Below are 15,440 nucleotides of genomic sequence, written 5' to 3'. Positions count from 1 at the left end.
GGGATGACTCATCACTTTTTCCGACACAACAATATGAACCAAAACTACCACTCATTAATCTAAACCATAGCGGGGAGGGATTGAAAGAAAGGTATAACATGTTGTTATAGAGACTACGACTGCAAACCAGAATTTACTTAGCCATAGTAGAGCATTTGATTTATAAGTATAAGCACTAAATTTATTCTCTTATGTGCACTAAAGGTCTGGAAAACTCTCCCTGAATAAGAGTCCCTTCTATTCTAAGATATTGGCTGGCGCAGCATTAAAAAATAAATTTGTCAATATCTGAAGAGGAGGCGGCCCCAGACAGAAATTAGAGGACTCGTTTCTTATAGCAAGGAATAACCTTTAACAGACAGGGTAAGCACGTGAGTAAAATTTGGAATCGGCCAGAAATATAGAATTTGCTTTCCTTATAGAATGAACATGTAAGAAGTGATACAGATGTTAGAGTTAAGGAAATTTTTTAAGTCTTGTAGTTAAAGTAGAGAGGTTAAAATCATAAGGTAAAGGAAGAAAAATATTATAGGAAGAGCAACGATGTAACAAAGTATCTGTTCTATTGTTGTTCGCTTCCTCTATATGTTCTTTTTTTCGAATTTCCAGTCTTCTTGATGTTTGGCCTATGTAATTTAATCCACAGGAACATGTTGTATACACCTGCGTATTTGAAGAAGGCATTAATGTCCTTTGGAGATCTTAAAATGTGGTGTATTGCTTTGACAAGTTTGAGAGCAACTCTGACATCGAAAGACTTAAGGAGTTTGGCTATTTTTGTTGACACTGAGCTTGCATAAGAGATGACGATGGACGATGTATATTGAATGACAGGAGGTTGCTGCTGTGGAGAGTTTTGATGAAGAATCTTTTTGATTATATTTTTTGGATAACCATTGTTTACTAGGATTTCAGATATGAGAGTGAGTTCATCAAGGAGATCTTTTTCTTCTTAGATAATATTGGTTGCTCTATTTTTAAGCATATGTCTTATGCTGAGTTTTTGCACAATATGGTGAGATGATATGAAGTGCAGGTAACGTCCAGTATCTGTTGGTTTTCGATAGATTGTGAGAGTTGGATTTGTCCATTCTCTTGTTTCTTTATTAGTGTTTCTAGAAAAGGCAATTGGCTATTCTTTTCAAGCTCTAACGTGAACTGTATTTTTTTGGTGGAAGGAATTTATTTTTGTAAGGAAATCAAATAAGGTAGTTAATTTGATTTGATTCATGTCATTTCCTCCTCCTTTCCAAAGCCTGAATTATCTTGCTCATTTTCCCTCCTGGATAACAGACATTATGGATTCTCTCATTAACTAATCTTCTAACAATGGAATCTCGATTCACTGCTACTGGAATCACTCTTCACTTCTTTTAACCTTTTTTTTTCTTTCATTCTATTCTATTGCATACTTTCATTAGTTCTACTAAATGTTTAATATCACTCCAAGTATTCCTTTTTTCGTTTTCAATAACTGTTTCATCAAATCATCCATTCCAACAGTTTCACTCTGTCACTCCCGTTGTCTCGCTACCTCTTGTTGTGCCGCACCTTACTTTCATATCTTCATTTATATTAACTTGTGCTTTTACATTCTTGCATTCTTTCACTCTCTCAGTTTTACTAGTTTTCATTCCATTTCTGTTTCTTTCATTTACGCCATCTTTTATTTCTTCAGTTTGCTTTGTATTTGTTAACTCGTAGTCTAATAAGATATCACACTTCCTACAAATCCATACTTTCTCTTGTTTCCCATTCAGTCTCTCCACAAACACATCTCCCCCATTCTGCCAGGCATACATATTGTGCCCATGACATCGAACAATTTTTGAAAAGTCCGTCATTAATAACACTTGCTGTGCTCACCTAGTCGCACCGGTTGATGCCTGTGTGATTGACCTCATGAATACCACCATTGTACTCTATTTAAAGAAGGCAAGATTCAAAATTTCAATTAATAAATCACATAGAAATCATTTCAATAATCATGTAGATGCACTATGTTATTAAGAATAAACAGTTCTACACTAAAATTCTAGCAGTATCACCAATTATTGCTCAAAATAGCACTTTTGTTTTCCGGGGCTCTTTTCTAACAAGAAGTGATCTTGGTGACCAAGGCGAAATAGTTAATAGAATAATATTTTGTTAATGTGCATTAACAAAAATATAAATAACAGTAATTAGTAATTTTTAAATAAATTATTGTTAATTACACATTATTTTAATGTGTAATTAACAATGTTACATAGATATGTGCTATGTTAGGCATTCCTTAGAATACTCATTTATTTGGAAATGTAATGAAATATTTCAACTTGATTTCCATTTTATTTGTTTCTTGCATGTTTAGGCATTTTCATTATATGAAGATGAAATATCTGATAGCAAAGCCCAGTTAGCAGCCATTACACTGATTATAGCCACTGTTGAACAAATGTCCTGTTTTAACGAGGAAAATCATGAGCCTCTTAGGACACAGTGTGCTCTTGCCACCTCAAAGTTATTGAAAAAACCTGATCAATGTCGAGGAGTTGCAGTGTGTTCTCATCTCTTTTGGTCAGGAAAGAGTCATTTAACTGCTGGAGAAGAGGTAAGAATAACGTATAACAAGTAGTTTACTTTAACCTATGACAGAGTACTAATGATTTGTATTTTCTATTATGAATTTGTCATTTAAATAAAAATGTTTTTCCTGCAATCTTTATCTTTAACAGTTAAAATAGAGATGGGGGGAATGTTGGATAGAACAACGTGCATTGATGGGTACATCCTTTTATTGCATCACTGGTCTGATTGTCTGAGCTGATATCATTACTGCTCCTCAACTAATAGACTGTGGGTTCAAATCTTATTGTCTAGAGATGTTTATAAAAGTCTTTGTGGCATAGTTATCTACTGTGAGGTGATAACTATGGAGGCTTCATTTGACTTGATAGAAATATATCCTGTTTGTATATGCAGCAGGATTTCCAGATTATCTAACTCTTAACCCACAGTCAGTACTAAAAAAAATTAAAAATAACTAAAATTCTTAAGATTAATGTACCTAATTTTTGAACAACAGTCTATCAGCCATGTTATTCTCTGTATTAGAGAAAACTGTAGAAAGTTTTTCATTTAGAGAGTAAAGTATATTTATGAAATATTCTTTTTATCCTTTACTTGTGAAGTTACACCACGTGCAAACTTTTGTTTGCACATGGTGTAACTTCACAGGTAGTTCTCAGGTGAAGTCATCTAGAAAGAGATGACTTCACCACATTGTCCTCTAAAAGTACACTCTTTTCAGTCTTTTGAAAGAGCATAGAAAAAGGAAAGAATATTTTAAAAGGAATCGGTGATGGTAGCCAACATTAAAACTGAAAATAAAGATATGCTAAATATCTGGAGTAATTTAAGTGTTCACTATGAAGTGGGGTGATAGACAAGACAAGTAGTTGAAAAATGTACGAGAGGAATATTTTGGTTCTAAGCTGTATTTAAATCAGCTTTTGTAAAATAGATACTTTTTTTCCCCCTTTGAATAATTAGTATTTTATAGTAATATTATTGCAGATTTATATGCTTTTATCATGTTTGGTATATTTCTTGATGAGCAATAACAAAACTGAATGCTGGATAGTGATTTTAAAAATAAGAAGGCCACTGAACAGAAACATGCTACATTGGAACAATATGAGGATATTGAAAATGAATGACCTTTAAAAAAATAAAATAAAATAAATCAGGAATTAAAAGTCAAGGCATTTAGATAAGCATGGGATGGAGACAAAGTACAAAAGCAGAGGATATATTATTAATCAAGTAAGTAGAACGTAAAAAGGATATTATATAGTATGGATTCTTATAAAATGTACCATCAATTTTCCTTTTTCCTCCGAAAAATGGGGTGGAAAAGGGAAATAGATTGAATTGATTGTATTTCTTAAAGGTACAAATGATTGAACCAGCGATGAATATGACCTTAGAGAGGAAATGAAAGGATTGCTGGGAAGCAGCAAAAGTGAAAAGTTAAAGAATGGAAATCATTAGTTTCTTATCAAGATATGATAGTACTGAATTAAGAAAGGCTATGATGATAAATGATTCGTTATGTTATGTTGGTAAAGTTTGCAAATATGTTTGAAATGGTTGAAATTTGCAGTCGTGTAGAGTGAGTTTGAAATAAGAATGCATTTATGTAATAGGGTTGGGGCCTGAATTTCAGTACATTTGGTATTAGGAATTTGGAGATATTTATTGGCATGAGACTTATTATAGTCAAGGAAACTAGATTATGATGAGAGGAATGATGAAAATTATTCAGAAGAGCAATTAGGTTATGCAACTATGTTAATAATGCAAATGTGCATGATCATGGAGATGATTGTGAAGAAAGGTTTATTATGAACTTCTGCACTTGAGACTAAGTATGTGCAGGGATGTCTGCAAAGTGAAAATTAGATTCAAATATCTTTCTTATCTTTACTTTTCAAGGTTTGTTTCAGCATTCCAATTATCCTCAGAGTTGTTTGCAATCTTTGCTATATGCTCTTGAACCTCAACTTCCCAACCTGATCAATTTCTTCTAGCATAATCCCACCAGTATAATATGACATTGGATAGCATGACTTTACAAAAATGCTGACCGATATACATATGATTATTATTATCTGAGATCTCCAGGGAGTCAAGGACTCATCAAGGGAGGCTGTAAATTACCCAACCCAGCTATCATACCTACCCTTGAATTCATTCACGCTAGATGCGCTTACTACCCGTAAGGGCAAATTATTCTACTCACTCACTGCTCTCTGGGAGAAAAACCTAGTTCTTGACTGCAAATAAATTTAACTTCCATGGATGCCCCTGTGTTCTCTCCCCACCTTCCATATAACGAAAAATTTCATCAGTTGAAATGTTATAACACCTATTCAAAAGTTTATAGACCTCTATTGTATCACCCCTCTTTCTCCTGTTAACCAGAGTCTGTAATCCACATACTCGCAATCTGTCCTCATAATCTAAATCCAGATATAATCTTTGTAACTCTTCTTTGCACCGTTTCCACAGCTTCTTTATCCCCTTGGAACCTGGGAGACCAAATCTGTGCACAGTAATCCAGGTGTGGTCTTACAAAGCCTTATAAAGAGGCAAAATTACTTCCTTATCCTTACATGTCAAGGTTCGCTTCAACATCGCAATTATCCTCTGAGTTGTATTTGCAACTTTTGCTATGTGACCTTTGAACTTTAAATTCTTATCCACCAATACACCAAGATCCCTTGCCTCTGCAGTTTCTTGTAGCATAACCCCGCTAATATGCCTCTGGAACTCTAATCATGCCAAAGTGCATAACTTTACACTTACTAACATTAAACTGATAGCCATTTTCGTTTGCCCAGATTTCCAGTCTATTCAAATCATTTTGTAATTGCTGAATATCAGTAGCATCCCTGATTGCCCTACCTATCTTTGCCTCATCAGCAAACAATTGCAAATCTGATGATAGACCCTACTTGATATCATTAATGTATAGATTGAACAATAATGGCCCAAGGACTGAACCCCGAGATGCACCACTGGCTACCTTAAATCTGGCAGATTCACACCCACTGTATACCGCTTTTTGATATCTGTCTGTCAATCATCTCCTGATTCAAGTCAATAGATTATGTTCCAATCCCATATTCTCCAGTTTACACAACAGCCTGTCGTGTGGTATCCATCAAATGCCTTAGAAAAATCCAATTATCATCCATGCTGTTTCCTGCAGAATATAGAATGCTTGTCTACCCATTTCTGTATGCAAGTTCTTACCAACTTCTCTAAATCTTCACTACCACACCAGATACTAATAGGTCGGTAGTTACACATCAGTTTTTGCACCACCCTTGTGCAATGGAACTATCATACAGCAACAAGTGGAATCGGTTCAAAAATGTTTGAAGCACTATAAAATGAAGGAGATAAACTTTTTTCTTGTATCTTGACTGGTGATGAAACGTGAATTTCGTACATAAATGTGAAGTCAAAACAACAATCAATGCAGTGGCACCATCAGTCAAAAAAAAAAAAAAATGAGGGAGGGGCATCATCTTCTTCGACCGAAAAGGGGATTTTGCTTATCACTTTTCTTCAGCAAGGAACAACAACAATTAATGTTAATGCATATTGTGAAATGCTGAAGAAACTCAGACAAGCAATTTAGCAAATTCAGAAGTTTGGGTGGGAACTTTTTTGACCACTTACCCTATAGCTTCGACCTTGTACCCAGTGACTATCTCCTGTTCTTGTGTATGAAGCAGTGGCTCCTATATCAGCGCTTTGAAGATGAGGAACTGAAGAACAAGGTGAGTCAGTGGTTGAACTCGCTAGCTGTAGACTTTTTTTTGATGCGGTATGAAGAAGATTGTGCCACGATATCAAAAATGTCTTAAAGTCGGTGGCAACTATGTGGAAAAATAAAGTATATATGTAGGTATTTTAGTGTGTAATGAAAACTTTTTTCTTTGTGACCAGCTTTTTTGTATTATCTTCTCTGTAGTCTACATGACACAGTTGAACAGCTTACAGATCTCTGTTCTTATCTACCTCACTTTTGCAGAATCTTTGCACATGCTTGATAAGTCCATACCAGATGAACACAAAATCGTTCTCTCCTCGTAATCATTTGCATAATAATGCACATATCCTCCATTAACAAGGTTTTGTGACATTGTCACTCTTGCACACACACACACACAGAATTGGACTGTCTGTGTTAGATCTCATAACACTTAATAATTTCTCAAAATTTTGGTACAACTAGATTAATACAGTTACTGGTGTGGTTCACTAAACATAGAATTTAGAAAACTGAAATATAACATCTGACAATATTGTAGTCCTTTAAAAGAAGAGTAATTTAGTAGAACGTTGTTGATAGACAACGTTCTACTAAATTATTAACTATACTATAACTATACTAAATTAGGTAGCTAGTCATACCTAAACATGATCAATCATTTAGTGCTATCATAGTGTCCTGTATATATGCCTCTCAGGCTATTTTTGCTTAATATTAATGGGTAATAATATCTGCTGTTAAGTTTTCTTACACGAATCATAGATCCAGATTCATCCTACTATAAGTTGCCACCTTTATTTGACAGATATTTTACAGGCCTGAGGGTGTGATCAGATTTGACTACCTTTTTGAATGTAGTTATGTTTATAGTCTGAGTAGTTCGGCCCAATTGAATAAAAATAAGTTTTTAAGATGACACTTTCTTCCTGGTCATCTCTACAGGCATTCCACTAATTTCAACAAAATTTAGAATAAAACTGTTACTGACATTGCTTAAGGTCTTTGGAAAATTCAGGTTAACTGATTTTGATGAGATTTGTTTTATATTGATGTGATAGTTTCCTGAGAACTTGTCTAATTGAAATTAAATGAAGTACAATTGATCTCTATAGGTTACATTACATGATTCAGCCATTTTTGATCAAATTTGGAATTTAGTTTTCTTGCATCTCAAATTAAAATGGGGAAGGGGAAAGTGAAGCAACAATTTCCTTCTGACACCTGTACAATTCACTTTTGATTATAGTTGTTTATATGCTTTTTAAGGTAACCAAGAATTTCAACATGTTTAGACCAAAATGGAAGGTGAAGAAATGAAATGTCATAGACACTGCTGTGGATCACATTATTCAACTGATGCCATTGAAAAGTGTGATTTCTTCATTTTTTTTTTTTTTTTTTTTTAAGTAATGGGGAAAAATGAAAAGATGAGCAAAGGTGCTTCAATTCTCAATTTAGAAGTGGCAACATGGCTGATATTACCATTAATTTTTGAAAATTAATGGTAATATTTATTAATGGGGGGGGGGGGAACCAGGGATGGATCCCCCTAGTTTATATATAAAATTCTTGGTCTGCCTCTTGGCCTCTTTCCTTCTAAAGTCCCATCCATTATTTATGTAATCAGTCCCCCATGCCTCAGATGGTGTCCAATTAGACTATTTCTTCTCTTATTGATGTGGTTCATTAGTGACTGCTCATCATGAACTATACAGTCATACCTCGAAGTTACGCGGTAGGTGGCACCAACAAAAAGCAAAGCATGTAAGTCGAATTTGCGTAACTCGGGGGATAATTTTGCATGTAATTTATGTATATACAAACATATAAAATATTAGTTAATTGGGACCAAAGATTTACAAAAACACCTATATTTTTTAAGAAATATAATCATAATTGTAGTTTTTGCGTACATTAAAAAAAAGTTATTTTAATGTCGATGGTTTCATAAAATGTAATAGATTCATCTAACAGCATAATGTCTTTTTCTTGTCACGCAAAATTTCTTCATAGCAAGCTAATGATTTTTTTATTCCTTGCCTTGTGGCTTACAATTCGTTTCTCGTTAGAATTTATGTTCTCCAATATCTGTAAACCTTTCTTTTATGATTGTTCTTACTGTGGATTCCTGTAGATCGAACTTTGCTAGATCACAAATTTTCATTCCGCCTTCGATGTTGAGTTTTGTTTCCAAAGTCAATGTTTTTCTTTTCTTGCTAGCTGTAGAAGAATCAGATTTGCTTCTTTTGGGTGACATTATTATTTTTTATGTGATAAAATTTTTATCAAGAACATAACATTAAACAATCTCAAGGTTTGTAGAGTATAAAAATCGTGAATGAATGGAGACCGTGCAAAACACGTCGATGCTTGTTCACAGCATGTGCGACACTGACGAATGCGACCGGCACCAGAAAGACACGACTAGTGGTGAAGCGGGACGGGAATGCGTACATATATGAAACCGCGCAGCTCCAGATTCGCATAAGTCAGGGTATGACTGTATTTAGAACTTTATTACTTTTTCTTTTTTTCCAACTAATTTTCATCATCTTTCTCCAGCACCGAAGTTGAAATGCCTCCAACTTTTTAATGTCTTTTGTTAGCATCCAGGCCTCACAACCACATAGTGCAATGCTCCATGTGTATGTTTTTGCTAGCCTTTTTTTGAGCTCGGTTCTATGTCCTTTACTGGTAAAAATGTTTTTTCTGTTGTAGAATGCTTTTTTTGCCAAGATTATTCTTGCTTTAATATCTGATTGGTTTCTTCCATCTTCTGTGATAAGACTTCCAAGATATTTTAAAGAGGATACCTGTTGTATTAGGTTATTATTTATTTTCAGGTTTATTTTCATTGGATTTGCTCTACTTGAAATTAATAGTTTTGTTTTCTTATAATTCATTTTTAGGCTGTACTGTGTGAAAATTTCTTCCATCTTTGTCAGGGTGGATTTCAGTTGATCTTTGTTATCAGCTATAACTGCTATATCATTGTCCCAAACTGAAGATATCAATTCCATTTATCTCAATTCCTGTTTCTATTACTTCTTTCAATTTATTTATTGCATCTTCAATGTAGCGAATAATCATATCATTGGCAAAGCATGATATGATTATTCTTATGGGTGACATGAATGCTAAAGTTGCAAAAGAAATTATGAAGATGAGAGAACAGGAGGCAATGAACATGTTGTCCAAGAAATGAGAATGGTGACCTACTGGTGGCATTTTGTAAAATGAATAATCTTGTGATAGGCAGAAGCTTATTTAATAAAAAAAGATATGCATAAAATGAACTGCATATCACCAGATGACAAAACCAAAACCAAATTGATCATATTGTGGTAAAGGATAATTTCAAGAGTTTGTTTTGATCTTAAAAGAAGATGATGAGCTGATATAAGATCTGATCATTACTTAGTAACTGAGATTTAAAAAAAAAAAAAGAAGAAAACCAAATGGAAGGATAAATTATATGTCTGAATTAAAAATGAATGAAATAAAGGAAGTTTTTTCTTTTATGATAAAAAAAAAAATTGGCTTCATATTTTAGAAAATGAGAAGCTAGAAGTGAGGAAGTAAAATCCCAGAAGACATGATTGGAAAACAATGGAAAAAAATTTTTAAACAGTATACAATAGGCTTGCAATAAATTAATGATACCAAGAAATTATATACTTGGTTTAACCCTTTATCTAAGTGTAAGCAAACAAAGTTTGCATCTGGAATAATTTCAGGACTGGGGCAACTCGTATATAGAAGCTGATGACTTTACATCACTTGCCTTAGTATCCCATAATGCAAAGCACATATTCTTACGGGTATATATAATGCTATGCATTACGAGAAGAGTCATTGTCCAGACCTGTTTCGACCTTTATTGAAGTGAAAAAGTAAAGGATTGCTCATCATAGTCCTGGAGTAGTTAGTATAGGGGTGCAAGAGAGCCTGATAGTATTAGGAGAAAAAAAAGACATAGCATGAGAGAGAAAAGGCCTCAGCTCTTTTATATCATCATGTAGCCAAAGGCTATTAGTTTTCCTTTTTCACCAATCTCATATAGATGAACAACCAAAAAACTAATTGAAACTAAAGTGCAAAGATGACTGATACCCAGGTGGTTAGCCCATCTGGGTTAACCGCCTTGATTTGGCTTCTCTGTCTGGGATTGCTCTCCAGTCATCCCTTCAATTGACTATAAGACGACATTGAATTAAGAGGATGGAACTATTTAAAAAAGCTCTCATAGCAAGAATAGACAGAATTTTATCTTCCCTTGGTGAATATTGCATAATGTGGGTGATCTACACAATCTAGTGATAAATTTGATATCTCTTAGAATGCTTCTTTCTAAATACAAAAAATGTCTGACTGAACAATAAAATTTCCACAATACAATATTATAAAGCATTTGGATGCCATATTGCTGCTTTCAAATCCATGTTTTTTTCTAACCTTCCATAAATGGTATTTTAATTCATTAATTATAAAAATCAAAATTCTCTTCCCATTGCTGACGGGTAGTGGGTGTTGTAAAAAAAATAACCTGTTCTGTTGTAAATAGTGGCATGTCCAACACATTACATAATCTGTTCCAAATATGCAGAGCAAGAGGGCAGCTCTGGAATGCATGTTCTACTGTTTCCAATTGGTAACAGATGTCACAGGTTGGATCTCTGATGTTAAAGTACCTCCATTTGATGGCATTTACTGGAAGGCGACCATATGCAATTCTCCAAGAAGGATCCTTCCTGTTAGGGAACCCTAGGAACTTCCAAGTTATGAAACAAAATATTGTTGTCAGTACCCAACTGTGGAACTTTGAAGCAAAAGAGATTAAAGATTTCTTTATACCAAATTTTACTTTTTTTTAATGGAAAGAATGTCAATTCTGGAGTGTTTTAGCAGTCTTAGGGTTAAGCATAGAGTGTTGTAGTATTCAGGAACAGTCTCGGGCTTTTGGACCTTTATAATCATTAACTCCAAACAGGGAAGATGAAAACCCAAGTAGTACCGGAGAAGGTTTGCGCATGTGCAATTAGTTTGAAATATTTTATGGATTCTTGAAGCTGTATTGTTTAGATAGCAGAATTTTAAGACTGGAAGTCCAAATCCTCCATGCTTCTTTGATAGTTGAAGAAATTCCTTTTTAACTTCTTGTTATTGGCTTGATCAAAAAAATTGCACAGGTTTACTATATAATTGCTTTTCTTCAGCTTCTGTGATGTCTGTAATATTTATTATGTACAACTGATATTATGGCTTTAGAAGAAAAGGGGAGCGGCCCTATTTTCCAGTCTTCTAACATTTCCAAGTTCTTCTACTGGTAATATTGGGTAAGTGGAGAAGGGAATTCCAACTATATAATGAGGGGTTCTCTCTTAGGGATTAGTTCAAAAGGAATGCCTCCAAGATCCCTACTTTCCATAAACTTTTAATTTTGTCTTGTCTGCATTAATAATTAATTTGCTGCTTTTGCTGAATTTTTCCAAAATACAAAAAAAAAATATATATATAGAATCATTATCCTTCAAAGTTCCGAGTACATCATTGGCATATGCTAATACTTTATTTTCCTTTTTAGTTGAAGGAACTGTTATTCCTTGCACAGCATGTGTATTGCTGACTTGTTGTAAGAAAGATTCAAGAACCAATGCAAAGAGCAGTGGACTGAGATGGCAACCTTGCTTGACTCCTTTTTGAATTTTTACTGGGTCTGACAGGAACCCATTAACTAGGAGGTGGGTGGTTGAATTGGCATAGGCTCCTCTGATAACAGATAGCAGTTTTTAACCTACACCAATTTGCTGGAGGATGTGGAATAGAAATGGATGCTGGACATTATCAAATGCTTGAGTAAGGTCTACTGATAGCACTGCCATCGACTGCTTTTTCGTGTTTATTAAGCAGATTAGATCACGTAGCAGAAATAGATTAAATTCTACTGCTCGACCTTGTACTCCATACACCTGTGTGCTTTTAATTATATATTTCATTCCCACTTTGAGCCTGTTATTGATAATGCAGAAAAATATCTTAGTCAGTATTAGATAGAGAAATAGGTCTCCAGCTGCTGATTAAAGTGTGATCTCTATTAGGTTTAGGAATGAGGACAGTATAGCTTGCTACAAATTCACTTGGTGTCCTGATGAGAGAAAGATATTAAATAGAATAACTAGAATGGGAAGAATAAAATCCCAGGCTTTACAATAAAGTTCTATCCCCAGACCATCAGGTCCTGAGGATTTTCTTGACTGGCATTCTTTATAGGATGTGGCAACTTCAGGTGCTGTAATGGGGCTGTCAAACCCATCTTGGATATGAACAGGAAAGCCATTAATGTTCCAATAGTTATAATTTCCAACAGTACTATTGTCTTTGACCTTTATTGAGGTCTGATCAGTATGAGCCAGACCCAGAGGTGATACTAAGGTTGAAGTAATGCCGAAATCATTATTTCTTATATGAGTAGCCAAAAGGTGTCACGCCTTATTATTAAAATAATCTGGATTAGAGATAGTTGGTGAAAATTCTTCCACTTGGGTATACTATAAATTAAAGATACCAAGAAATTATACAAATTAGTTTTATCCTTTATCCAAGTGTAAGCAAACAAAGTTTGCACCTGAAATAATAGGCTTGCAAAAGACTGTTTGGGTGCTAAGAAAAGGAAAAAGAACGAAGATTGGTTATCAGACAAGACATAAACTCATAAAGAAAGGCATAAAATTAAAATGATGTTTGAAAATGCTAAATCTCAATAGAGCTAAAGAAATTAATTTCACCAGTTATAGAGAGAAAGACAAGTTAGTTAAAAGATCTGCAAGGGAAGATAAAAGGAATTATGCAAACAATTTGACAGAAGCACAAAAAGCTACAACAAAATAACACATTAGAAGATTGTATGAAATGACAAGGGAAATATGCTCTGAAGAGAAGTAAGTAAAAGCTATAAGGGATAAAGATGGTTTGGTGCTAACTGAAGAGGGTAAGATTATTGGAAGATGAAAAGAACGCTTTGATGAGATTATAAATGTAGAAAACAATATACTGAAATGATTAGAAGTTCAGTATTCAGAGAACATCCTATAAGCATCTTTAAATATTACATTAAATCCAATATCTAAAAATGAAATAATGAACATAATAGAAAAGGAGAAAGGCTTGGGGCAATGATAAAATAGCAGTAGAAATGCTTAAGCAACTAAAGAAACTGCTGCTGATAAACTGCGACTGATCTTTAATAATGTGTTAGAGACTAAAAGATATCTAAACAGTGGAAAGAAGCAGTGATAATTATAATCCCAAAGAAAGGTCTTGCGTATTAATGCATGAACAGGTGGAAGTACTGCAAGTACGGCATCATTTTTACTTTACAGAACATCTTTACTGAACAAAGCATAGAGCTTAGAAATGTTATTTTATAGATTTTGCTGAAGCATTTGACAGTATTGTTAAAGAAATATGATTATTAGAATATTTGGAATTCATGACAAATATGTGAGAATAATCAAAAAATGTGTTATTGCACAGCAAGCAACATCAGAATGGTTTAAGATGAGGTCTGCTATGTGGCAGGGTTGTATAATGTCTAGTTTACTTTTTAACATACCCATTGACTGGATTAAGATAAAAGTTACAGGTGTAATAAGAGGAAGTAAATGAAACCCTATGTCGCACTTAGAAGATCTAGATTATGCAGATGACATAGCTTTAATATCATCAAAATACAATGATATAAAGTCAAAATCAGAAGACTTGTATAAAACAACTGAAATCATTGGTCTTAAAATAAATGACTAAAATAAAAGTTCTTAAACTTAACAGCCAATGCCACAAATTAATTAAATCAATTATACTTGGGAGCAAATGTAGATAGACACTGAAGGTGGAACTGATAGGGACATATTGCAAAGATTTACAAAATCTCTGTAATACTGCTTTTATAAAATTAAATAATATATGGAATATATTATTTAATTTATTTGGTTTTATTATTTAAACAAATATAATAAAACCAAAATAAAGTCATTCAATACCATGTTCTCCCCAGGACCTTTTGAATGGGCAAACTGCCCGGCTAATTAATGTTGTGAATTGATATGGGTAAATAATGAACAAGAATGGAAAAATTATTTAAGACTTTTTTAATTAATGGTGATGAGAAATTGAACTGGAGAGTCTTGATACTCGGGAGACCAGCTCAATTTCTCATCACCAAGCCAATCTCGAGAGCTTCGTTGAAAGTTTATTTTTCACTTGGTTAGAATATAATAAATTTAGTTTAATCCTTTATCCAAGTGTGAACAAACAAAGTTTGCGCCTGAAAGTATCTTCAGGACTGGGGTAAGGTACCAGGACGACTCCTTGCAAAGGTGGAGCAAGCTACTAACACTCCTATCTCAGTATCTCCCATAATGCAAAACACATCTCCTTGCAGATATGTCTAATGTTATGCATTAAGGCAAGGGCCACTACCCATACCGGTTTCGACCTTTATTGAGGTCTTCAGTGGGAGCCAGGCCCAAGTGGAGATACCAGCCAGAAGCAGCAGGTCATCTCTACCTATAGGAGTTGCCAAATGGTGTGCCACCTTTTTAATAAATTACTCTGGATTTAGAGAAAGATGTTGAAAGTTTATTTTTCACTTGGTTAGAATATAATAAATTTGTTGCACTACCTTACCCCAGTCCTGAAGATACTTTCAGGCGCAAACTTTGTTTGCTCGAGAGCTTCGGATATTCACTGTGATGCACACCACTCCATACATGGAAGAAGACAAAAATTGGGATCTCAAATACAACAGTATCGGTTGCAAAGAAGATCTTTTACGAAAGAGACATAATTTTGATGTTTGAAAGAAATAAATTGTGAAAATTGAGCAAATTTAAATGAAGGCAAAAATCAATGTTAAAAATCTACATTTATTTTTCTTAATAATGGTTTTTGCCCGAAGATCGTGAGTCAAGTATTCAATATTTTATTTTGTAAAAGAAAATAGGCCTGCAGAGTCTCTTTCAGATGTAAACGTGCATCTAAACACCGCTTATCGGGTATTAACAGTGAGTGGTGTTCCACATGTATGAAAGACGGAAAAAGACTACCTGCA

At 34.1% G+C, this 15,440-nt stretch overlaps 1 protein-coding gene across 1 annotated transcript in view; it reads left to right on the top strand.

Annotated features, from left to right (window-relative positions):
* The window catches only part of Vps35 (Vacuolar protein sorting 35), a 377,835-nt gene that overhangs the window by 308,888 nt on the left and 53,507 nt on the right, over positions 1–15,440 (top strand). Inside the window, exon 13 of the mRNA XM_090412498.1 lies at positions 2,354–2,593. Within this exon, the coding sequence (XP_090268624.1) occupies positions 2,354–2,593 (240 nt within the window). The remainder of the gene's footprint in view (positions 1–2,353; positions 2,594–15,440) is intronic.

Source organism: Typopeltis vanoorti, chromosome 1, assembly GCF_054136105.1.
Source record: "Typopeltis vanoorti isolate ZY-2024b chromosome 1, IOZ_Tvanoo_1.0, whole genome shotgun sequence".
Classification (NCBI taxonomy): domain Eukaryota; kingdom Metazoa; phylum Arthropoda; class Arachnida; order Uropygi; family Thelyphonidae; genus Typopeltis; species Typopeltis vanoorti.
The sequence above is the reverse complement of the archived record's forward strand: the minus strand, read 5'-3'. Positions and strand labels throughout refer to the sequence as shown.